We start from the raw sequence: 26,939 nt of genomic DNA, 5'->3' as shown, positions 1-26,939 counted from the left end.
TTAAATTTTCATGCAAGCGGAGTGCTTGTAGGTCAAGTTCAGTCTCTTTACAATCAGTGAGGCCAACGATATGACTTTCACCCCCAGATGGGGAGGCCAGACATGGCCGGTAATGACCTGTCAGCCCAAGACAGGGTAGACCCGTGCGAAGCAAGGACTGTGGGCTGCTACCGACCATGTCCACCGCAGCGAATCTCCAATGGTGGAACAAAAATGAAAAAAAGATGCCCGTCACCATTGGGAAAAGGAACAAAGTCCCTTTTCTATTTCTAGGGTGGTGGCCGGAATCAAAAGGAGTGTGGGGACCAAATCTCTGATCTCACAGGTAAGTTGGGAGGGGGCACGGGATAGGGAAGGGGGTTGTTTGATTGTGGGGTGCAGGTGGGGAGGCAACATAGAGAGGCTCCCTGTTGCCTTCCCACATAAAAAAGGAGCCACCTGGCTATGGGTGGCTGGAACAGCGGGCAGAGAATGTATTTTCCCGCCAACTGTTCACAGCCATCTGATTGGCTAATGACCCATCCCCGGGTGCGAATATCCATTATGCACCAGTGTAGATATATTCATGATGAATGAATATTTTCGAGTCCAAAATGTCTCCCCAACTTCACTCTTATCTAGCAATCCTATGAGCTTTGCAAACTATAAAAAAACATTCACCCTATTTTCTCCTCAACCGCGATTTCCCTTGCAAGAACCTAGGCTAGAATCTGGAAAAGGGGGGTATGGCCCAAAAGAAACACTGACCAAGCCTTAAAATGAAAATAGAGGAAATCTGCCTTACCATTGCACAGATATTCTTTGAGGGGGCTTCAGGAAGCAGACATCTGATTCCCCCTATCATTTTCCTTACTATGCTTTTACATGTCCTTTTCGTGCGTCATCCTCCCCATGAAAAGTCACAAAAGGTTTCCATCTCCAAGCCCATGCTCTAACTCTTTTAAAATATCTTTAACGGTGGCTGTTTCAGTCTGGACTGACAGCACCCCCGCTTTAACCCCCACAGGCTCCATCTTATCCTCTGTACTCCCAGTGGCAGTGTCATTGTACACATTTTTGGAGTTTTCTTTTCAGCTGGTGCTGTCCTGTGCTAATACGTGAAAGCATGTGTAGCTCTTCCTCAGAAATTACCGATCTCTAATATAAGATGTTTAGATCTCGTGGGCCTGATTCACTGAAGCGTTTTATAATAGTGCAATCCCATTAGAAAATGCTCTCTGAATTAGGCCCATTGTCTTTAGTTCAGAATGTTGTCATCTCATTGAAGTGCTTGACTCTCAAAAAGAGTAGGAGTGTTAGGATCCAGGTTATTTCCCTGTTTATGCTTCAATTTCCATACAAAAAGGTTAAAGAATGCTGGCAACCAATTGAATTAGCCCTTAGTGCAGCATTACTCCACGCGGTGTTCCCCACCCAAACATAGCAGTTTGATCTGGACGCTGCTGTGAGATCTCGGGTTGAGAAAGGGGGGCTTCCTACTTCGGGCCTCCACTTGGCCCTCTTAATCCACTGCCACATCATGTTCTCCCGCTGATCCATCTCCCTCAGTATGCCACAGGTACCATATTGTGCAGGATTGCTCCTCCTAGTTCCTGCCTACACTCACCACTCGAGAAAAGAAAATCAGCATCTTCCCTTACGTGCTGCACCTCTGCAGTCACCCAATGGCAGGGTGCCTATGAGTGCCTGCCCTCTGAACCCAGTCGACTTTTCCTGGTTCTCCTTAACTTCCATGACATGAAAGTGGAACCCCGTGTTTAGGCCCACAGACCAGTGAGCTCGTCACCAGTGTGGCCATGTGCCACAATACACCACTGTACTGCGTCCAAATGACTTTGGGCCAGCTGTATGGGCTGGATTTTGTCAAATGTTTGTTCCAATGTGTATTAAGGGGTCGGTCTGCCTTGCAGTTTTTTTTTTACTTGGGTGGCAGGGTTTTCTTGTTTTTAAACTGCTTAATGATTTTTCGTCCTATCAAAATACTCTATCATTTGGGGCCAGTTCCTTTGTTCTCTGTCTTTTCCAAGGACCTCATTTGGGGGACACCAGGTGTCACAGCTGCAACCCCTGGGGATGCAGTTGCAAGTCATGGAGACTCCCTTTTGACCCCAACGTTTTATAACAAATAAAACATTTTTTTTTGTTGAGAATAAGTAAACTACTAGTGTAGCTGGTACGGTCCTCACAAATATGGGTGAAGGCTGGGCCATGGAGGCATCCAGTAGGGGTTGGAGCTGATCGTGAGATGTGGCACATGTTGTATGCCACCTTCAGCTCCAACCCCTTCTTCCTCGGTTTCCTCTCAGCTCACATACAGGAACCAGAAAGCACTCCCAGCTTCCTGGTTCCTGTTTGTGGGCAGCACACAGGGGCCATGGGTGGCCTGGAAGGACGGACCGGAGCTGCAAGAAAAAGGTAAGAAGGCTATTTTTTGAAAATATGATGTGTATTTTCCATGTGTGAAGTGCGTGTCAGATGTATGTATGTGACTGGTGGGTGAATGAGAAGTAATCTGATGTGATATGCATTGTTGAATGTTCTGGGTGTGTGGGTGTGTGCCTGTGTAGAGCATGCAATGAGTGGATGTAAGAGAAGCTGTGAGGGAGTGAGAGGTGGGTGAATGAGTATTAAAGTGAGCATGTGTTTTTGAATGTTCTGGGTGGGTGTGTCTGTGTAGAGAACCTAATGATTGGAGGTCAGAAAAGGTGTATGAGTGAGTAACTGGTTTGTGAATGAGTATGAATGTGATGGTGTGTTTTTGAATGTTCTGGGAGGGTGGGTGCGTGTGTGCCTGTGTAGAGGATGCAATGAGTGCATGTAAGAGAAGGTGTGAGTGAATGACTGGTTGTTGAATGAGTATGAATGTGATGGTGTGTTTATGAATGTTGTGGGTGAGTGTGTGCCTGTGTAGAGAATGCAATGAGTGCATGTAAGAGAAGGTGTGAGTGAGTGACTGGTTGTTGAATGAGTATGAATGTGATGGTGTGTTTATGAATGTTGTGGGTGGGTGTGTGCCTGAGTAGAGAATGCAATGAGTGGATGTAAGAGAAAGTGTTAGTGACTGGTGGGGGAATGCGTATGGATGTGATTGTGTGTTTTTGAATGTTGTGGATGGGTGTATGCCTGCATAGTGAATACAATGAGTGGATATAAGAGAAGGTGTGAGTGACTGGTGGGTGAATGAGTATGCATGTGGTAGTGTGTGTTTGAATGTTCTGGGTGGGGGTTGGGTGTGTGCCTGTGTGGTAAATGCAGTGTGAATGAATGTGAGAGGGGATGTATCGGTGAGTGACCAGTGGGTGAAAGGGGATGCATGTGAGCATGTGTGTGTGAGGTCCTAGACTGGGGATCACTGGAGCATTTTTGCCACATCTTTTATCGACTGCAAGTTTTACTGGCATGTTCGAGAAGAGCCAAGTTCATGTGTGTCATTACCTGGCTAGGCTAACATTTTGGTGCGGTCAGTGTAGCCATTGCGTACTGTGGCATGACATTTATTACTCGGCATCTTTAGAAAAGCAAGCATGATAAGTAGTGTTACTTCGCTAGACTGATGTTTTAGCTACAGGCTTTTTATTAACTGAGCATCTATGCTGAATCAAGCATGAAAAGTGTTCTTATGGGTCTAAACTATCTTACACTGGAATCAGTTTGGACAGGTTTTTATATAGCGACATGTCACTTTTAATGTCCAAACCAACGGGAATATGTTCTTACATAGGTTTACTGGCCTATTTGAGCAGAGCCAGTTTTGAGCCCAGTTCCAGTAAGGATACTATAAAAGAAATCTCAAAGCGAACATGGGTATTGTCTTATATGGGAATACTAGCATATATTGATGGATGCATAATGAAAATGTATGTACAGAGCCAGCATGAACATGTTTTTTTATGCTGGTATATAGTGCAGGGACCGGCATGACAATGCATTGGGAAATGCCCTGTGTACTTTTGTTGACTTGCATCTATTGTAGTTTTTTTCATGATTTCCACTACACCCTACACAACTGAGTGTTGGCCTTAAACCCACATGATTGGCCTTTTACCCAAATGTTCATAGAAAGTGTGCTGTGTAATGCACCATTTTAACCGATTATTCAAAACATTTTCTTTAGGGAGGGAGAAGAATCCCGCCCAACCCCATCCCTCCCATTTTCATTAGTTCAGGCTCCCTCGCTACGCTTGGTCGCAAAGGCATACTTGTGGTAAATATTTATACCCTCCAAAGAATCATCTCACCAATCACCACTAGTGGCTGGTATATTTTTGTAACAGGCACCATCCCCTTCTTTCTGCGCTATGTGAAATATTTCAGCTTTGATTTTTAAAATAAATGTATTTCTTTCACTTGCAGTAGTGCAGGCCCCTGCAGCAGCATTATCATCATTAACGTTTTGCACACGTGGGGTCCGGGCCGGCCTGTGGTTTGTTGTGCCCTGTGCTTTATTAAGGAGCTGGGGGCGCACAGCATGGCTCGCAGGGGGACCCCCAAAGTATGTGCTACACCATTGAGCACCACTGCGCATGACAAAGGGGCAGTGTGTGGTGCAGGCCTTGAGGTCTGCCAGTCAGTCCCCAAGTGAGAAGCAATGTGTGAGTGTTTTCATTTTAAAATAACTGTGTGGTGCCACAGATCAGATTTATGTGTGCATCAATGATATTACATTGAAGTGTGGTGGGGTTTTAAGTCCCCTGGCACCCAGTATTACACTTAGATAATAAAAACGATGCAGGGTCTTGGGAAAGACCCTTTCCCAGGTATTATATTCCATCAAAAATAACATTATCAGGTGCACTCCCCTGTGTGCATGCAGACCAGTCTAATATGTTTCTTCTATCGTAGTGGTAGCTGACTCATAGATACATTTATAACAAGGACATTTTGTTGATACTAAATCGTGATCCATGATTTAATTTTCAGGCCTTGCATGTGCAGCTTTTTTCTCCTGGCTAAACATCAGCACACGCCTCCCCAGGTCAGTGCTTTTTTGGCTTGTTTAACACAGCAACGCCACAGTTAACGAGTACTTTTGTGTCCATTGATCTATAGATATCTCATACACTAGCTTTAACCTGCGTTAAAGATTTTGGTTACCCTGTTACAAGTACTGCAGTATGTATGTTTTACATATAGACTCCACGTTGAATCTGGAAAATTAGATTTGCCAAATATGTGATTGTGGAAACATCACGCCTCCCTCGGTTCTTATATCTGGCTGAAACGAGAGCACCTGGAAACACGGGTGCTAGATGCATCTGAAAAATCTGATGGGCGTTTACCACACTTCCCGTGATGTCACTTGGGGGTGGGGTCAAATGACATCACTTCCTGTGAGGTCATCGGGGAGTCAAGGGTTGGGTGATTTCACTTCTGCTACCCCAGGCATTTTGGTGAAATGACGTCCCTGGTCGTTTCCCTCAACAGAAATACAGTGGGATTCATCTTGTTCCCAATCGATGCAACAAATTAATCTCTGATTTTAACTTTGTGTATACATAGACAAGCAAAACATGCTTGCTGTTTCAAAACGGAAACATTTTTATGGCTATTAAATAATCCTCTAGCCATTAATGCAAAGCAAGACTCAAGGCAAAACATTTTTTTTTCTTTTTTTGATGACTTATGTTTTTCCCAGTAATTTTCCTCTCATCACGTGCTGCTTAGCTTGAACATTGTAACTTATGAGCATCAATTCACTGTTTGTGTTTTTTTTAAAACTCTTTTTATTGAATTTAGTTTTAACAACCTACAACCGCAGCCATGGGGCATCTCCACCAGATATGTTCTGCAGTGCCTTCCATCCCACATCCCCTCCAACATTCTCCCGAAGTTTCCGGGTATAGCCTATGTAGACGGGCCAGTGTGTAGTGCCAGCCAAACAGTAATTTGTACCACCCTTCTTGTAGTTGGGATGCTTTTGCTAGCTTAGGGATTTTCCTCCATAACCTCTCCCATTCTTCTCTCTCCACCTTCCTTCCCAAGATCTGTCCCCTTCCCCGCATATATGGCCTTTGTCTGCTGGGTAATGCACTGTCAAGGATTTTATAAAGGTTTGATATTAGCCCCTTCGACCCGTCATTGGACAAGAGGTACTTTTTAAATTGTGGCAAGGCCCTTGTCACTGCTTGCTTGTTTCCGGGGTGCAGAACCCAGAGCGTATCTGCGCATACCTTAGCCTTTCCCCCTCCCTCACCCCGAATTCCCTCTGTCAGTCCTCAAATGAGAGAACCTCTCCATCCCGAAACATATCCCCCAGTGTTCTGCAGGCCCCTTCCTGCCATTGCTTAAATGCTCCTCGCTTTAAACCCAGAGTAAAATCTCCATTATTGAATATTGGGGTGAAGGGGGAGCGGAAGGTCGTGATTCCTTTATTTCTTGCCAGTTTATCCCAATTATCCGCTACCAATCTAGAAATGGAGCTCTCATAGAGATGCTTTGGTCTGTGTAGCTTTGGAAGCCACAGCACCTCTGCCAGGTTGCGGTGGACGACCGCTCTGTCCATTTTCACCCATTGTTTGTTTTGCATAGTTACTACCTACTGAAGCCACTCTTTGAAAACCCTTAGCTGTGAAGCCTCAAAGTACTGTCGAAAATTTGGCAGGGCCAACCCTCCCTCTGGGGAGCCATCAAAAGCTGTCTACCAACTCTTGCCCTTTTCCCTTCCCACAGGAACTCGTTGGTTATCCTTCTAATTCCCTAAAGAAACTTGTTGGATTCGCCTGGGGGATTGCCTGGAAGATGTACAAATGACGAGGGACCGTGACCATTTTGACTGCCGCCAGCCGACCCATCCACGAAACCCGGAGATTTCTCCACTTGTGGAAATCACGCTTAATATTTTTCAGCAGTGGGGGGTACCAGCCTTCGAGAGTTGCTGTAATTTTAACCCCTAAATATCGAATCCCCCCCGGCTCCATACAAAGGGGTTGGCTGTTCTCAGCGCATCTTGGTCCCTTGCCTTTACGGTCAAGTTCAGGAGTTCTGATTTGCCCACATTTGTCTTAAGGACCGAGACCTCCACAAATTCCTCTAGCAAGATTCTACGGGCCTGGATGGATCCTATCGGGCTCGACAGTGTCAGCAACATATCATCTGCGAACGCTGCTACCTTCTGGGATGTCCCCCCAAATGTGACGCCCTGTATTAATCCCCTCTCCCTTGTTGCCTGCATGAGGGCTCCCGGTAGATAGCGTATAACATTGGGGACAGTGGACGCCCTGTTTTGTGCCCCTACTCAGCTTGAATGGCCTAGACATCTCCCCATTCACCACTGTTCTCGATGATGGTGTTTGGTAGTTAGCCTCCGCAATTTCCAGAAAGTCCCCCCCAGGCCCTTTTTCTGCATGACCCTAAACAGGAAGGACCACTCCACGTGGTTGAACGCCTTTTCTGCATCTAAACTGTTTGTGTTTTTAACGTGACATTCATTCTCCTTTCTTGGGACACAGCACCCTTCAGGCAGTCCTCTTTCTACATTACGGAGGGGGCGGGCTTAGCCTCCCCTGCCTCCACACTCCGGCATTTAGTGCCAAGCTGCAATCGTGCTGAAGGAGAGGTGAGGCTGCTCCGAGGAGCAAGTCATTTTAAAGCCACTCCATATATCTATGTTTTAATTTGCTACTGCTGCTAGAAATTTATATAGAGCATCAATTCACTGTTTGTGTTTTTAGCGTGACATTCATTCTTCTTTCTTGGGACGCCGCACCCACGGGCAGTCCTCTTTCTGTATTGCGGAGGGCGCGGGCTTAACCTCCCCTCCCTCCAAACTCTGGCATTTAGTGCCGAGCTGCAATCGTGCTGAAGGAGAGGTGAGGCTGCTCCGAGGAGCAAGTCATTTTAAATCTACTCCATACATCTATGTTTTAATTTGCTACTGCTGCTAGAATTTTATATTGAACATCAATTCAATGTTTGTGTTTTTAACATGACATTCATTCTCCTTTCTTGGGATGCCGCACCCGTGGGCAGTCCACTTTCTGTATTGCAGAGGGGGCGGGCTTAGCCTCCCCTCCCTCCACATTCCGGCATTTATGTGCCTCACATACCGTCAGCGCAGCGGACAAGCGCATCGACCGGCAATAAAGTCATGCTTTGTTACAGCAGATATCTGCTGCTGCTAGCTCCACCTTCGACCTGCTTTCCTGGTGGCTGGATGATGGCTTGGAAGCCTTCCCCTTCCACTGATAGTGATCAGCTGACAGCGGTGCTACCTAGCTTGGCGTCTCTGCCACTATTGCTTCGAAAAGCCTGTTCTCTTACGGTGCATACTACATAAGTAACTCCTCTTTTAACAGATCGATGTCCTGCCTTACTAGTCCTTACAGAGACTTGCCTTTAGGCCCATTAGGCCCTGGTGCTGGCCCAGACCATTCCATAGGGCTATGATATTATTCATTGTGATTGCCCAGACCCGCACCATGGCGGTGGGGTTGCTATTATTTTTAAAGCTGACTTTCAATTTTCACAACTAGACTGTCTACATAGCCTCAATATTGAATCTTTACTACTCTGCTGTGTCATTTCTCCTTCTTTGGTCTGCCACATTCTGGCTATTTACAGCCCTCCTGGTGTTTTTGGTAGCGTGCTGGAACCGCTGATTGAGTTTATTGCGGGTCTACAGGCACAATACACTAATCTTATCAATCTTGGTGACTTGAATTTAAAATTTAACTCACCCAGGACTGCTGCCCTAGATCTCTTTTATGATAGTCTGTTTGACTTAGACCTGCCTCAACAGGTGTTAGGATCTACGCATAAATCAGGAAACACTCTTGATGTTGTGCTCACCAACCATGGTTTCTTTTCATTCATTTGAACCCATGGTCTGGACTGACCATTACCTGGTCACCTGCAGTCTGTTGCAAACTCACGTTCCACCAAAGATTTTGCAGGAACATACCTTGCAACACTGTCGGCGTACGGCCAACCTACAGAACTTAGTCTTCTCTGTTAAGGATAAATGGTCAGCGGCCCGCTTCCCTCTATGTCGCTTATGACTACCTTACTACTGAGTGCTGCCAATGAGGTAGCCCCCCTCTGCCACTGCCAACCTCACAGACTCCCATCTGAACCCTGGTTCATGTACCTTCTTAGACTGGAGTGCCTGCAAGTTAGACATTTGGCACGAAAGTGGCGTCACAGCTACGACTCTGACAATAAACTTTGCTACAAAGCTGGTCTATCAGTCTATGCAGCGTCTATTCTCACAGCAAAAAAAAAGGTATTTTGCTGAGAAGATTGAATCTGCACTCAATCAGCCCAATCCCCTATTTTCTGTTATCAAGGCTCTGTCCTCTGCTTCTAAATATACCCAGCCTATAAAACCTACTCAGGAGCTCTGTGACTCCATTTCCACTTTTTTACCATAGTCGAGACTATTCGTGCCAATATTACGAACAGTATTGCCTCTCGGACCCACACCCCCCCATCTGAAAATCAGCTGAGTTATGAAGATACTGCTCCCTCTGGCCCGTCTTGGTCATGTTTCCCTTCTTTTTCTGAAGAAATGGTTTCTAAAGCTCTGCTTAAGATTAAGTCCTGCTCTCCTGCGGATCCACTCCCACTCGGAGTGATGAAACAACTATCTGTCGACCTTTTAGGTGAGATTACAACTGCTATCAATCTCTCCTGTCAGTCAGGAATTGTCCTGGCTGACCTTAAGGCCGCTCTTGTCATTCCTCTTCTTAAGAAACCGTCCTTGGACCCATCCCTTCCTTCTAATTGTCAAACTATCTCTCTCCTCCCCTGTCTCATGAAACTTCTTGAGTCACTGGTTTCTTCGCTATTGTCTTCCTTTTTGGAGTCATCCAGGATGCCCCGGCCCAGTCTGGTTTTAGCCCTGGCAGAGGAATAGAAAGTATTCTTTTCTCTGTACAGGACGACATGGCCAGGCTAGTAGATCAGGGCAGTGTCCTGATTCTTTTAGATCTTTCAGCAGTGTTCGACATCATCGATCATGCCATCCTGCTCACGCGCCTGGCCCAGATCGATGTCTCGGGCCAGGTATTGACCTGGTTTGGCTCGTTCTTGGCTGAGAGAACCCAAACTCTTTCCTTGCCACCTTTCTTTTCTAAACCCTCACATCTCAGTTATGGTGTCTCCCAGGGTTCTGCCTTGTCCCCTATTGTTTTCAATATCTACATCTTTTTGCTGGTTTGCCTCATTTGCTCCGTCGGCATCAGGTGCTATTCGTACGTGGACAATACCCAGCAGTTGATCTGTTTAGATCTCGATCCGGCTGAGGTGTCTGCGTGCCTCCACAAGTGCCTGACTGCCATTGGTGAGTGGATGGGCCATAACTGGCTGAAATTGAATGGGGACAATACTGAGGTGCTGGTGGTGGGTTCCCATCCTGATCCTTCACTATGGATTTCTTCTTTCTGGCCCTCCTCTCTCTGCCCTCTCTCTGTGCCTTCCCCCAAGGTTAAAAATCTTGGAGTGATTATTTCAGCTGATCTCTCCCTAACGGCCCACGTGGCCTCGGTCTCTAAGCAGGGTCATTTTCAGCTTAAAATATTGAGAAAAGTGATCCACCTGATTCCAGCATCACTTTGTCCACTGTAGTGGCTGTAGTGGCAGCTATGATTCTTAGCAGGCTGGATTATTGCAATTCCTAGTATCTACCGCAACCCAAGGGATTGATTGGCAGGCTACAACGACTTCAGAATTTGGCGGCAAGGCTAGCAACGGGTACCCCTATGGATTCCATATAACCCCGGTGCTACGCTCTCTTCATTGGCTTCCCGTGGCACAATGTATCCAGTTTAAGGCCCTCTGTATCGTTCATCGGGCAGTGCATGGCCTAGGTGCTGAGTACCTATCTGCCAAATTTGTGCGATATGTCCACAATCGCCCTTTACGATCAGCCTCTTTTGGTATGCTTTCTGTACCCCACTATCGCCGCTCCCGAATGGGTGGGCGCGCCTTCTCTGTTTTAGCGGCATCGTTGTGGAACAGCCTCCCTTCTACTATTAAACTTCTGCCTAATCATCTGGGTTTTCGGAAGGTTCTGAAGACCTATCTTTTCAGAATTTGTGACTCTGATTATGCTCGGCTACTTGTTTGTTGTGGTCCTCTATCACTCCAGCACCAAGATACCTTTGGGCGAACGTGCGCTATATAAATTACCATGACATAACTTCTGTTTAGTCATATATTACTGTACGTGAAATCTCCTTTCTTTGAGAGCGTTATCATTCCTAGGTGACACGATTTGTTTGCACATCACAGGAACACTGCTGCTCTTGTTTTTTTATCCAATGGCTGCCTTGGCGTAAGGGGTCAAAATGCATTACTTTTATATTTAAAGTATACTTTATCATGGAATAAAATGCCAGCATATTCCTTTTTTTCTAACTGCATTCTTCATTCTAATTTCCCAGAATACTGCAAGCATTTATGAGCTGATTAGCAAATACCCATATGTTATGTTATGTTATGTTAGGAATATTTCTTGAGCGCATAACCACCCTAAGGTATCTTGGCGCTAGAGAGTCAGGCGAGCATCCACATCGAAGACAGGCCTATACCGCCTGGAAGAGAAGTGTCTTCACTGCTTTTCTAAAGGCTAGATGGTTAGAGAGTTCCTTTATGGATAGTGGCAGCTCGTTCCATAGTGTGGCAGATGCTATGGAAAAAGCCCGACCTCCTATCCGCGTGCGTAGATAGGGAGGCACAATGAGCAGGTCAGCCAATGCGGAACGCAGCGGGCAGCTAGGGCGATATGTTGGCATCAGCACTGAGATATCTCTTTCAAGTTGCATTGCCCATATCTGGTGTGTTTAGTTTTAAGTCTGTTCATCTGCAAAATACAGTGCTTCCCAATAACTGAGAAACAGCTCCGCAGGCAGTACATTTTTCACCAGCAGTAAAATAGCTTGCACCCGCTGTTAATTTATTTGAAACCCTGCAACATGTTTTCTTTTAGAATGACGAATACACAGTTATTGCTAAACGTTACTCGCCAAGACTTCATGTAAGACTCTACTGTTAACCATTAGAAATGATGTCCCCGAATGGCACGTGATGCATCATTTCTGCTTCCAGGTGTCACTGCCATTTTCAGAAGAGAAGGCCGACGAGCTGTTTGCCTACTTTGCTTACTCCTTGTTGACATTTGATACATACAAGAACAGCCGAATGAATGTCTCACTGTTTCATTTGCAAAGAGGAGAATACGTGAAAGTGTCAAGAATTGTAATTTAGAACTTCTGACTCCAGCAAACTCTTTAGCTGCGGGTAGCTAGGCCACAAAATACGCTATTTTCTCTCTCGCTTTAACATACCAAACATTGCACTTTTATGAACGTACCATATGAATCATAATACATTACATATTTATGAAGTAGAAAACTGAATATGCATCTGTAAAGGGTGTGACGAAAATTACTTGTATACATTTCAATTTCTTCCCAAAATGCAGCTTTTTGTGAAAGAAAACAAAACACAATTGTGTCCTTGGCTTCAACATTCCAGACATGTGTTCATCATAGGGCGGGTATTTCCTGTATAGTTCACCATTCAGTTTAATATGGTGAAGGCTCCTCCCTCATTACAATAAGAGTGAGTGGCAAAAACAAATCTAGTGGGTCATGAAATTGAAGACAATTCTTTTACATTTTGGAAAAAGTAGGACAAAACATATATTTTGTCATGATATAATTGGCATGTATGTAATCATTTGTCCACCATGTTTTTTATTTGTGATTTTGTAATCAGTGTTTTGTATGTCAGTATTATTGGTGTATGATTGTTGCGTGATTGTGACATTTACAAGCATAGTGACTGGTTTAAAGAAACACCCTTTGTGAGCAAAATATTTGTCTTACTGTGTTTAATGGTTGCACACAACATTTAATTCGTACAGAGGTTTCTATTTTAACTGAATGGGATTTGTATATAAACTGCTCTTTCCAAATGTTCAGTGTATCCTTTGACTAGCATCAGTAGATGGTCAGTCAGGGAAAAGTCCAGAATACGTTTAAAGTTGTGCAGTAGTAGCTGCTTCTAACAGTAAGGTATGCTGCATAATATTAAGTGGCAAAACGATAAAACACTGTATTGCCTACATCTCAGGGAGGTTTTGAAGATAAATAGTTGCATGATGTTTATGTGAACATAAAGCATTACAAAAATCAATTTTTAGAGAAATACCTTTGGACTTGGTCATGTGATTTTGCCTGTACTTTTTTATGCTTATACGAAAATGCAAATTAAACAAAGGATGGCTTTTTTGGGAATCTCATTAGAAATAATGGATACTGGAGTTTCAAATCTACTATACAAACTTGCCAAAATAATGATTCATGTATCGGATGAAAAGCCTGGATACCTGTGATTTTAATGAAAAATGTAATAAGGAAAGCATTTTTAACAAACCGAAAATACCGAAAGAATACCGAACTGTATTTATGTTTTTAGATTTGGGGGGTCCCCACACAAACCATCCATTTCCCTAGGTTTATAACGCCACTCCAACCCCCTGCCCACCCGATTTAATCCTTTACCCCATGCATAGTTTTTCGTTATTCTCTATTCGTTAATATTGCTGGATACCAAACAGCCCTATCAATTGAAGACTTAAGCAGCGTATTTGTTGACTGTCTTAACATGTTGTTTTTTCTTTTTACTATGCTATTTCTTAGCGCCTTCTGCAACACTATTTCCAGTCATTGCTTCGCCCAAAAATGGTACTATTGAAGTTGTGCTTGGTGAGTAAAATCTTAAGTAGATATGCATAACAACAGATATCATTGCATACAATGTGATAGTGACATTTCCTGGCTACCTCTCTAAAGTAAGGTTTTGCTTGTTTTGTACCTGGTTGATTGAACTTTCTGTAATTACCACTAATCCAAGGACTCATCAGAGATGCAAAAAAGCCCCTTATGCGTCGTGCATGCCTCTTTGTCAATTTCCATCATTTAACTAATTCTCCATGTATTAACAACGTTGCTTGGCTATCCTCGAGGGCAGACCTGATTGGTATCAACATTGTATCACTTTGAGGCAGTACACTCTAAATCCAAATTTCTGAAGACCTCAAATGTGCTTTTCAGAGCTTTGTGCTTTGCACTGGATTTTGTGAGATGGAGTTCCAGTTCAGAAACTGAGAACCACATATTAATTCACCAATTATCAACGATTTTTAACATGTCCAGTTTTCCTTGTGTTTTTTTAAGCTTTGTTACTTCGATTTCCTTGAAAATACTTGATTTCACCAACGTCATCATGAGCACAAGGAGTGTACACTGTTTGGTTCTGTACCCGTGCTCCACACATGTATTTCTGGATCCTGCATTCCTTGAATTCATTCCTGCGAGGGGCTACTCACTGCATTGGAACATATTCCGGAGTCAAAGTAACTGGGAATGCTGGGGAACTGTGATTAAACTTTCCTGGCAACCACTTTGGGGCCAAACTTGACCCTTAATTAACTTTATCTGTCATGTATTACATAACACAAAATGACGGCAGATGACATTTATCAGACCCCAGTGCATCCTCCCCTTCCTTTCTCCGACTACTTTGGCCCCATAGCATCATGATAGCAGTGAGGTCACTGAGAGTTCACTTCGAAATGTGGGACTTCCTCCTTTGTTGTGGTCACTTAACCCTTCCCTATCCAGTGGTTGCTTCACAAGCCACAGAGAAAAAGACGATTCAAGATTCAAATCCTCTCGTCCCTTGCACACTGTCAAATGCTGGTGAAAACAGCTAACATATTCTAAGAAATGTGTTTACATTTTACTGAGACCATTAGTAAAAAAATAATATATCCAGCAGGTTTTTGTAAAATATTGTCTTCTTTGATTTACAGACAAAGAATTAATGTACAAAGCGAAGCAAACATGCAAGTCCGTTCTCTGTGGCTGACGCGTTTCGAGGACTGATTCCTCTTCTTCTAGAGCCTTCACGGACTGTAAGATAAATATCATACAGTGAAAAAGGTGTCAAAATCAATACATACAAACTGATAATCAAATGATCATGACAATCTCCACAAAAACTGAGAAATGGTAGATACAACCAATCCCTTGTTATTGTCTAAAGCACATTTGTGTAAACTTCAATCCTTGAGTATTCATATATTTTGTCATTCCTTAAAAGAGTTCATCCTATGGGTCAATCCTGTTTTCTGGCTCATCGTGCAATCAACGTATGTACTGAACAAACTAAGGGAAGATCAATGGTTGACCTTTCAATAAAATTCTAAAGAAAACATCTAGTCATTTCATATGAAGCCTACAATTAAGTATGGAGCCATCTTGGCTAAACCCGGCATGATATTAACGTTAGGCGCCAAAGGAGTATTTGCCTTATTTCAAGTGTCAACTTCATTTTCAGCAGCATTTGACAGTGTGCAGGGGACGGAAGGATTCGAATCTTGAATCGTCTTTTTCTCTTTGTATTATGTGGTGATTTATTGCCAGGATCACAGTTCCTCCACTGCACCTTTAACCTACATTTTTAAGAATATCCAAGACAGTTGAGATTGCTACTCTGAAGCATTTGGTGTGCACCAATACCCTTTTTCCCTGCTCCACAGGCCAGGCTAATCTGGTTCTGGGAGACGTTACTTAAGCAAATGATTTTATAAAGTTCATTATCCTCCTCCCCATTTCTCTGGAAGAGGTAGCTGCAGAACAACAATGGAGGTTACTGTCATACACTGTCCAAGCTCTTGTTGCGGGGTCTGACCTGTCCGGCCCTAATTTAATCATAGTGCTTATTTGGTCCTGTCATATGTTATATCTGTGGCGGTCTGGGGCAGCTGCATCGGTCTATCTTCCGTGTTGGCTGAGGCTGCCTACGGCTTCCCATTTGTTTGCTTCCTTTCACTCAGTTGTGTTTGTATGCTACTTGCATAGGGCTCCTTGCAGGTGAACATGGCCTCTGACTCTCTTCCATTTGACTTTCTCTTTCCTTAAGGGTTTTGATATGGTTTTGCATGGGGTGCTGATTGGTTTCTGCTTTGTGGGTGGTCTTCTCCCCTGCCTGTGATTTATCTGGCTTCTGAACGTAATAGTTCTCCCCACAGCCCCTCCTGAATTTGAGAGGCCAGTAGTGGAAATGTTGTTCTGAAAAATTAACTCTTTAGAAAAGTATGGAATGGTTAATACTGGACTTTTATGCTGTTTTAAGGCAGTATGGGCAGCACTGTCTCACCAGGTGATATTTGGATAACTTTTCTCAGTCTATCAGTCAAGGGTTTATGTGGGTGCGATTTCTCGCCGTCGCCAAAACCAGTACAAAAGGGACCCTATAAAAACTCAAACAGAAAAGAGTTGAGTAAACATTGCTTTATTAACACACAAGCATTCGCGAATGGGCCACAAGTTCAACCGTCTCGCAAAGCAAGTCGTCAAAGTGCCGCCCTTTGCCCTGCACATCGTGGTCCTTTTATACCCATCTGTTTTACATTGTCATACATTGCTGCACATAGATTATGTCCACCACAAGGCGGTTCCTCCCAGTCATGACTTTGCATCAAGGTCAACAGTTCAACATCTGCTATTGTGGTTTCCTGTTATCTGTTATTCGCTCTCTCTCGTGCCCTTCTGTGTATCTCTGTGCACGAGGCTGTGCTTACTCATTCCTTCCCCACCCGTAATCTGCAGATAGTTTTAGCAGGCTCAACATGCTTCGACATACAGTGACCAAACACAATTCTTCTGTTAAAACAAGTTCTTGCCAGGTCAGCAGGTCTCTTTCTAGTTTGCAATTGCTATTCATATATGGCCATTAAACGCCACCGTATAAAAGAGAAGGCCTCTTCTTTTAGCAAAAAGTACATTCTTTTAACGCATATGATGATTAGTACAAACTCCAAGTGTGAGCACAACATTACATATGTATGCGTACCTTCAATCCACCCTTTGCTCACACTTGAGCATCAATCTAAACAGTCCTAGCATAAGCAGATGGCAGGAAAGCAACATCATCACATACTGTATGTACCATAATCTTCTCCAGGCCTCCCATGTCAAAAAATTCCTGTTGTACATGGCTTTTATCCATTGGATTTAGGCGCGTTATGCTGGAAGAACACATGGAAACACAGCACGACACACATACCGGGAAACATTGGATGCAGAGACAAATACCTACAACTATTGCCGCTAGAACCAGTATAGGCGTAAGAAGTTGCCATCCAATTTCTTTCAGGAGCTTCATCCACCAGCTATCTCCTGACCCTTCCTCCTGGTGGATGCTATCCGCCACTTTATGCAGTTTGTTTACTCCATCCAGGATTCCTGTACTCCCTTCTGGTATGTAAACACAGCATTGGGATCCCACCAAAAAACAGACTCCGCCCCTTTCTGCAGTGAGTATGTCTAAGACATACCTATTTTGGAGAGCCACTAGCCGAATTGCTTTCATTTCATAAGTGATGTTTTCCATTAGGTCTGCAGATTCTTCGATTACGAACTCAAGGGCCCTGCTTAGCTTTTGGATTTCTTGACTGTTCATAAAGATGCCCGCTGGAGGAACCAGGACCCCCATCAGATCTATAAACGTTTCCCATCCTGTAGGTTGATACGTAGGAATTTTTGGGTTTACTGCTCGTTTATTTCTGCTGTGTATTTCTTTATGCAGAGTAGACGGGGCATATACCATCACAGCCGGCATTATTCTGGATATGTAACATACCCCAACAAAATCTTTGGCTAACCACAAATAAGCCCTCTTGTTACAGACGTAAGCATGTCCTTCAATCTGTAACAATCCCTTCGTGTAGTTATTTAGATTCACCATTTGACTGCACCCCGAGATCATTCTTTGATTACCTCTTGCGCTCCTCTTAAAACATATATTCTTTGGCCTAAACTCTTGTGTGATGGTGATAGGGGGAGGAGGTTCTCTTACTATCTGTACCATAGCAGGTGCAAGCCCGATTCCCTCAGTTTTGATTTTATAGCGTATCTTTTCCTTTAGAAGGGTTTTGTTCTCTCCTCTAACATAACAAGCGGTATTCGGTATCATATATTGCTGTGCTGACACTATTCTCATGTAAATTAATGTACACCCCGCATCCTCAGTAACTGGCGATGCGTACACTGGGATGCCTTCACTGCTATGTCGGGGCATGTGGGTGCAGATCCAGCAATCAGTTTTATTCACTACCCCATATGTTGTGTTTATTATCTTCACGTATTCATTTTTAGCATAGTCTTCCGGGTCGTGTTGGTCATAGGCATCTCGATTCCTGCTCTTGACCCAATCTGTTCTCCCTGTTTCATTTGACTCGGGCAACAGGTTCTTTAATTCATATCTAGATGGATGTTCCAGATACCAGAATATTATGGCAAATGCTATTAGTACTACTATCGTGCATACAGAAAACAAAATTTTGCCTCTTGTGGTACAAACTGGTATTTTCCTCTTACCTTCTGTGTTTGAGGAGCATACACTTATCCGTTCAGGGACTAAAGCAGCATACACGGGTGTAGACATAGTTCAGTATATGGCTCAGTATACAGCGTATATCAGTTGCAACCTAGCGATATAGCAATATCCCCTATTTAAAGCACCAGTGTCCTTATTACTCTAATAGTGGTAGGTCTCACTGAAAACCTTCATCCGATCTGTCCCACGTCTCGCAGTGCCTGTCCCAGGAGGGGAACGCCGAAGGCCCTTCAGGCTACAAGCCCGTCGTCTTCAGTAAGGCACAATTCTGCTAAAACCAACAAGAGAGTCCAAATGTTCATCTCCCTAATGATCAAAGTTCAAAACAGTGTCCTTACACGTTGCTTGGCACATACACGTCACGGGATCGGAGACGATGGGCACACCTACTAATGGCGTCTGGCAGTACTGTTGCAACCTGGGGTTGGTTGGTTCCCTTTTCTGGATTCACGTGGTACCAGTGCGATTTGCCATCAACTTTTACCGCAGTTTGTGTTGCGAGGAGAACCTGAAACGGGCCCCTCCATCTGGGTTGCAGTCCGCTGGTGCGATCGAAGGCTTTTATAACAACCCAGTCACCGGGCTGCACGTCGTGACCTTCTCCTATCAGAGGAGATGGAGCTACTGCGTTCACCTGTGCATTAATAGAAATCAGTCTATTAGTTAACCCAATACAGTACTGTTGTAATGCAGGCCATGCTTGCTCAGACAATCTCTTAGGTGATATGGGGGTCCCAATACTTGGTGGACGCCCCATAACAATTTCGAAAGGAGATAAACCATGTGTACGCTTAGGCATAGTACGCATACTCAATAATGCAATAGGCAATGCATCCGGCCATTTCAGTCCCGTTTCAGCACAAGCCTTTGCCAGTTTGTTCTTCAATACCTTATTTGTGCCCTCTATAATCCCAGCTGATTGAGGATGAAAAACTGCGTGGAAACGTTGATCAATACCAAGGGCCTTGCAAACTTTGCGTACTACTTCACCAGTAAAATGAGTCCCATTGTCAGACCATAGATATCTGGGGACCGTATACAAGGGCACCCAGTGTTTCAATATGCATTGTGCTGTGGAGGTGGCACTATTGTCCCGCAGGGGATATGCTTCCACCCATCCTGAGAACCCACATTTCATCACCAAACAGTAGGAATGTTTATTTACAGGCTCCAGCTGTATAAAGTCCATATACACCACCTCAAAAGGGCAGGTGGGTAACTTACTGTGGCCCGCCGGGGCCGGTACACCTTTCCCCACATTATATAAAACACATATTTCACATTGTTTTGCCCATTGGCGACAATACATTCCCAATCTTTTGTTGTACCACACAGTACTTAAAACTTCTTCCATAGTTCTTGCGTTAACGTGGGTTGGACCATGAGCCACGCTCACTATCACAGGTAAGTATGCGTCAGGTAGTACCCAGGTGTTCGTTTTGGTATGTGCCCATAGCCCATCTACTGTCTCCTCATATTGATCATCCTTGTGCCAAGATAGTCTTTCTTCAATGGTTGCATCTGCTTGGATTTCCTTTACGCGCTCCTTCGTCCCTTCCATAGTCACATCCCTCCCCACTATGAGCTGTCGGGCTTCCCACCGAGTGTCCCTTGTGGCAGCTAGTTTAGCCATCTGGTCAGCCAAAGAATTTCCCTGCGTGACATAATCCAGTGTTTTTTTATGCGCTGAGCACTTCACTACGGCCACCATTTTGGGCAGCGTAAGGGCTTGCAATAATTCAGCAATCAATCGGGCATGTTTAATAGTATCACCTTGGGAGGTTAAAAACCCACGCTCTCCCCAGAGTTTACCAAAACTGGAAACCACCCCATGAGCGTAGGCTGAATCAGTATAAATTGTCACTTTCATACCGCTGCTTAACACTAATGCTCTCGTTAGCGCAATTAATTCTGCTGCCTGGGCCGATTTTTCACACACTTTCCCACTCTCAATCAACCGTTCCCCTGTAGTTACTGCATACCCTGCTGTTGTCTCCCCATTTGGCAGTTTGAAACAGGAACCATCACAGAATAATATACCCTCATTATCAACCAGCGGGGTGTCTTGCAGGTCTGCTCTACCCTTAGTGTGTTCTTCCATTTGGATCACACAATCATGCCTAATGTCATCAGGTGAGGTGGGCAAAGGAAGCAGTGTCGCTGGATTCAAAGTGTTACACCGTTCAATTTTTACATTACTGGCAAACAGGATCATCTCATACTGTGTGAGTCTAGCTGTAGTCAAATGCTGTGTATGCACTCTATTCAGAAGAACATCTACCGTATGTGGAACTTTTACTGTTACTTCACTCCCTAGGATGATACCTGCACTTTGTTTTAGGGCTGTCGCTGCTGCAGCTACTGCTCTCATGCATGGGGGTAGGCCTCGAGCTACTGAGTCCAGAGTGCTAGAAAAATATGCACATGGTCTCTGTTTACCCCCTTGTTCCTGTGTCAAGACTGACACAGCGCAACCTTCCTGTTCATCAACAAAAAGGCAAAATCTCTTAGTATAATCAGGTGTGCCTGTTTCCAGCTCCCGTGTCTACCAGACATCTCAAGTTTCGGTGGGGGCCGATCCTAATAGAGGCATAAGGCCCCCTTTGGTCTATAGGAACCTGCACCACTCCCGCTATCTCATTCCGGCATCCTCAGGACATATCGCTTGTGTTATCCTGAAAATCAACGTTATAGTATACCCCTTCTCCACATTCTTCACCCTGGCATACACCTTGTACTTGTGGTGTTTGTTGTGGCTGATACAGTAGATTGGGGGGAGGCGGGGCCGGCCAGGGAACATCCCCTCTTGCTTGTCCGTCAAAGGCATTGGGTTGAGGGGGTTTAAACATTCTATTGTCTTGGTTGCCGTACCCACCAGTCCTATTTCCTGGGGCAAATGTTGTCTGTGAAGGGGGCCGTACGCCCCTTCCTCTCCCACCACTCTGGGGACACTGGGATTTCCAGTGTCCGGGTCTCTTGCAGAAGGCACATACATCTTGGGGTAGCCCATCCCTCCTCCCATATAGCGCACCTTCTTGCACTGTACCTCTTCCTGTCCCTTGGCCCCCTATCATGTTGCTACTATAGCCCTGTGACGGGCCGTTATAATTGTAGTTATACCTGCCTTGGGGCCCTTGATGCAACTGTTGCATCAACACTTTGGTTTTTAAATCCTTCTCTTGTCGTGCCTTTTGTTGTCCCTTCACTCTTTCCCCTCTTTCGTAATACCTAGCCATTTCGAGGAGATCCCGGGGGTTCCTAGTCATCCATGTACTTTCTGCCCTCCTAATGTTCTCCTGAATTGGCCCGTGGAGCCCCTCTACAAAGTTTGTGGCAAAGTACCGTTGGCCCGTTTCAGACCCTATCTCTAGCCCACTGTGCGCTTTGAATGCTGCTTCATAACGCAGAAAGTACTGTGCTACTTCCTCACTTGCACCCTGTATCACAGCGGACAGTTTCTCCACATTCACATCAAATGGGGGTAACACCTTTTCTAGAGCCCTCAGGACTGCCATGCCATGCCCCCTTAGGGGTTCAGGATATTCCTCATGCAGTTTTCTATTTTTGCTCGCATCCATTACATCTTTCCATTTTATTGTTTCATTGTCTTTGGCACGAAAGGGGGTCCATATTTCTTCTGGGACAATGGCTAACAATATGTTATCTACATCCTCTACGGTAAATAACCCTGGTCTGAATAACTTTCCCACTTCTTTGTAGAATCCTGCCGGGTCTATACGGGGGTCGGGGATGGACTTGGTGATATGCATTAATTCAATTCGGGATAAAGGGACATACACATAGGTGCGCATCATGTTACCAGTGGCTGCCTCTATGGTGGGTTGGCACTCTCTCATTGGCATTAATAGTAACTTTTCCGTATTTGTTTGTTCACTCACAGGGGCCTGCACTGGTGATGAAGCAGAGGACTGGTGACTAAGAGTTTTCTCTTTTATTTTTTTATAATCTTTTAATAGTTTCTCCACCTTAGCCATCCTCCATTCTTCCGCCCCTGAATCATCCACTCTTATATTAGATAGCAGTTTCTTATCCAATTCCGTCCTAATCCTATTCCACTGGGACACATATCTAGGCTCCTTTTCCTCTTCTATATCATCCACCCTAATAAGAAGATATTTAATTACGTTTACTTGTATAGGCCAGCCAAGGCCCTCCATCAGACTCACCAGGGTGGACATGGACTGCGAGTGTATGGATGCTATCATACGATTAGCTACGTTTTGGCCCGCCTGGTCTGCATCTTTGAGTTTAGCCTCTCTTTCCCTCACCTCTCTTTCCCATGCCCTCTTTTCCTTCTCCCATTCAACACTGCCCCTTATGACTTCCTCTATTATGTCTGACATACATCCCCATAACTGAACACTGGACGCAGTCACTGGTAGTAACGCGACAGCGTCCTGATATGCTGAGGGCAGATCCGCAGTACTCTGTCCTCTCAATTTACAGTTACCCTCATGAAAGGTATATAGTTTAGTGGCCACTGTCCTAAATTCCAAAGGTGTCAAACACCCCAATTGGTCCCGTAGGCTGTCATTGAGGGGTGTGCCATACAGCCCGGTCATAAGGATTTGCAAGTCTCCATCTCTATCCTTTTCTACAGTAGTCGTTCTCCTATGGTCTATCAACCTATCTGGGTTTCCATACTTCATTGGGAATTCCACCCTTTCACCCTCACTGTCTGCCGGTGGAGCTGTAGCTCCTGGAAACAATAATTCAGTCGTTGTTTGTTCTGCTTCTAGCCCTATCACATCTTCATATCGAGGCACCGGCACGGCAGGATACATACCCCCACTGTTCTTAATCATCATATGTCTATCCAACTGATCTAGCCTCTCGCCCTTCTCTTTTATCTCTAGATCATGTAATTTTTGATTTACCGTTCTCTTCTGCTCCTTTGCTTTTTGTTTGTTCTGAGCATTGCGCCTGCGCATTGCTTCTACCCTCCATAGTCGTATAGCCTCAAACTGTGCGGGTCTGACCCGTCTTTTACTAATTCTATTTCTACTTTGGATATGTGGTCCACATCAAAGGACCCGGTGTCTGGCCATTTATGCTCAATCAAATCTTTTGTGTATTCGGACCATTCTTTTAAGAACAATGTTGAATTCAATCCATGTTTAATCAACATATCAAATGCAGGGGTTCCTTCAAGAGGGGCATAGTGTCTCTTGCCTATACCACTCTTGCTGGAAGCCGCTTGACCCATTTTGTTGGTATACCACAATTGCCTAAAACACTCACCTTTCCCAAATATGCACCTATTGGCTAACAATAATAATACATCCTCCTGGCGTATCTAACATATCATATCATCATTTCAACATTACTTCTTCATAGACGGACTTACCACCGTCCTCTTCACAAACCCTGAATCATTATTCCCTTATTCCATCATGCATCCGTCCATACCACTTATCTTAAGGGTCCCGCCAGAGTGTTCCGGACCCGAAGGGCGACAGCCTGCTGTTCCACCGCCAACGGAGCCGGAAAAACAAGGATGACGCGTTGGTTGCAATCAAAGGTGCGGATTCAGTTGTTGGGGCCCCGTGATCAATTCCTTCTCCGGTTCCGCCGCGGCGTTCCTCACCCAGTGACGGACTGTCGCTCCTTCGCGTCCCACTTCTGACACCAAAATTGTGGGTGCGATTTCTCGCCGTCGCCAAAACCAGTACAAAAGGGACCCTATAAAAACTCAAACAGAAAAGAGTTGAGTAAACATTGCTTTATTAACACACAAGCATTCGCGAATGGGCCACAAGTTCAACCGTCTCGCAAAGCAAGTCGTCAAAGTGCCGCCCTTTGCCCTGCACATCGTGGTCCTTTTATACCCATCTGTTTTACATTGTCATACATTGCTGCACATAGATTATGTCCACCACAAGGCGGTTCCTCCCAGTCATGACTTTGCATCAAGGTCAACAGTTCAACATCTGCTATTGTGGTTTCCTGTTATCTGTTATTCGCTCTCTCTCGTGCCCTTCTGTGTATCTCTGTGCACGAGGCTGTGCTTACTCATTCCTTCCCCACCCGTAATCTGCAGATAGTTTTAGCAGGCTCAACATGCTTCGACATACAGTGACCAAACACAATTCTTCTGTTAAAACAAGTTCTTGCCAGGTCAGCAGGTCTCTTTCTAGTTTGCAATTGCTATTCATATATGGCCATTAAACGCCACCGTATAAAAGAGAAGGCCTCTTCTTTTAGCAAAAGTACATTCTTTTAACGCATATGATGATTAGTACAAACTCCAAGTGTGAGCACAACATTACATATGTATGCGTACCTTCATTTAGCTTTCTCTGAAATGTTTGTTTCAAACTATCAATTGTATCCCATGAGGCCCAGGAAAGCCTTTGTTTGTTTTTTGTAATTGGATTGAAAGTTTTCTGGACTGCTTCGATCTTGACCTTTTGAGGTAAGACTTGTCCATTTCCAACTTGGAGCCTCACTTATTTTATTCTGGACCTTACCAGGTAACACTTTGCAGGCTTGGCGGTTAGGTGGGCTTTCTACAGTTGGCCGCAAATAGACAAAAGATGGTTGAGATGCTCTTTCCTGTTAGAACCGTAGATGACTATATTGTCTGGGTGGTCGCAGCGAAAGAGCATCAGGAGCCAAGGCTCGATCCATCAATTTCTGGAATGTTGCTGGGCTCCATGGAGGCTTCTTTGTCCAAAGTACCTGCCAGTAACTTTTCATCAGGTCAAGTATGGAAATACATTTTGCCTGCCTAATCTCTCAACCAACTCGTTTATTGATTGCGAGGGATAAGCCTTGAGCTGCAAGTCAATAAAAACCGCCAAGTGTTGTCAGTCTTTGCGACCAGGACAATGGATGAGGCCCATCCATTGTATGACTTCTCAATGAAGCTTGGGTTAAGCATCTTTTTCAGCTTCTCAAGAATAATTTGCTTTCTGGTCTAAGATATTCGATAGGGATTGTTAGGATTTTATTAACTCCTCCCTGTACACGTCCGGGCTTTGGGAGAAACACATCTGCACACCCATCAATCAGCTAGGCTCATTCCTGGTGTTTGGTCATGGACAGCCCAACCAACATGGTTATCTAAACGTTCTCAACAATGAACCCACCTCGGACAAAAACAACATACTCGATTGGGTGGTGTCCCAAAACCTGGACACCGTCATCGATAACATAGTGCCCTGTGCCTGGTACGATCATTTCCGCATATACTTCCACATTCTTCTACAGGGCCCACTACCGTAGACTCCCAATAACCCTCAAAAAGTACTAAGTAGGAACTACAATAAGATCCTTCCTGCTGATATCAGCAGTAGTACACAGAGTCACATGGCCCAAACTTCGGACTCTGACTCGTGACTCATTGGTGTCCGCTTTTGCATCCACATTTCAGGAGTTGGTGGATAGATCGGCTCCCGTTTGTTCCAAATTGGTCAGAAAGAGCTCAGGCCACCAGAAATGGTTCACACCATCCCTTGATATGCTTAAGATGGACAAAAGGAAGCTGGAGGACATCTGGCTAAAATCTGCCACAGTAGAAGATAAAAAATAACTGGAAGGCGGCAGAAAGAATTTACAAGTTAAACATATTAAACACCAAGAAAGACTTCTATAAAGATCAAATTTATAGCGCACAAAATTCCACGGGGAAACTCTTCAAAATGTTTAGATCCCTCAAAAAGCCAAAGGCTTTGCCCATCACCATCCAGCCTACGGCAGTCGACTGTGCAGAAGTGCAAAACATGTTTGAAGCCAACATGTTCAAAGCCCGAGAATCAGTCAGGCCCTGTCCCATTCGGACTCAATGGCGGGAATCCAAACAAACTATATTGAACTACCAGAACAGGAGAGATTTGCATTTACCCCAGTTAGTAACTTAGATATGAGAGTTTTGTTGACTACATTGCGACCCACCTCCTAAGCCGAAAACATCCACCCCGCCGACCCTGGATCATATTGGAACACCAATAACTGTATGTTCTGTTCTTCACCCGCATGATCAACACCTCTTTCAGAGAAAGCTACATCCCCAAATCTATCAACATCGTGACAGTCATCCCATTGCTAATAAAAACAGGTTTGGAACTGAAAGATCGAAGCAACCGTAGACCAATCACAAATTGCAACTTTCTGTTGAAAATCCTTCATAAGTGTGCTACAGGGAAACTTCAGCACTTTGTGAAAGTTAACAACATCCTGCACAAACAACAATGAGGTTTCAGGCAAGCCCATAGCACAGAGATAGCACTTATCGACTTGCAGACCCAAATGTTGACGATAATGGATGAAGGAAAGCTGGTGTGCTCATGTGGCTTGACTTGTATGCTGCTTTTGATTTGCCTGACCACGACAAGTTACTGCAAGCTCTGGGACAGGCAGGAAGTTGCTCAAAGGGGGCAGTCGATCTGATTCACTCCTTCCTTGCCAACCTAATGTCCAAAATCCAATGGGGGGGGCGCTTTCTAGTCCCTAGCTCTGATTAGTTGTGGAGTACCGCAGGGTGCCAGTCTGTCACATGTGCTCTTTAA

The 26,939-nt window shown here is 44.6% G+C and overlaps 1 protein-coding gene across 5 annotated transcripts in view; it reads left to right on the top strand.

The window, feature by feature from the left end:
- Nucleotides 1–26,939, top strand: part of LOC138526331 (interleukin-1 receptor-like 1) — a 524,029-nt gene that overhangs the window by 260,861 nt on the left and 236,229 nt on the right. For all 5 annotated transcript variants that reach the window (XM_069636939.1, XM_069636936.1, XM_069636938.1 and 2 more), the window contains one exon: nt 13,644–13,709. In XM_069636939.1, coding sequence (XP_069493040.1) covers nt 13,644–13,709 — 66 coding nt within the window. The remainder of the gene's footprint in view (nt 1–13,643; nt 13,710–26,939) is intronic.

This window comes from Ambystoma mexicanum, chromosome 7p (genome assembly GCF_040938575.1).
Source record: "Ambystoma mexicanum isolate Mex_15411 chromosome 7p, UKY_AmexF1_1, whole genome shotgun sequence".
NCBI lineage: Eukaryota > Metazoa > Chordata > Amphibia > Caudata > Ambystomatidae > Ambystoma > Ambystoma mexicanum.
Note: the sequence above shows the minus strand (reverse complement) of the source record. Positions and strands in the feature narration are given on the sequence as shown.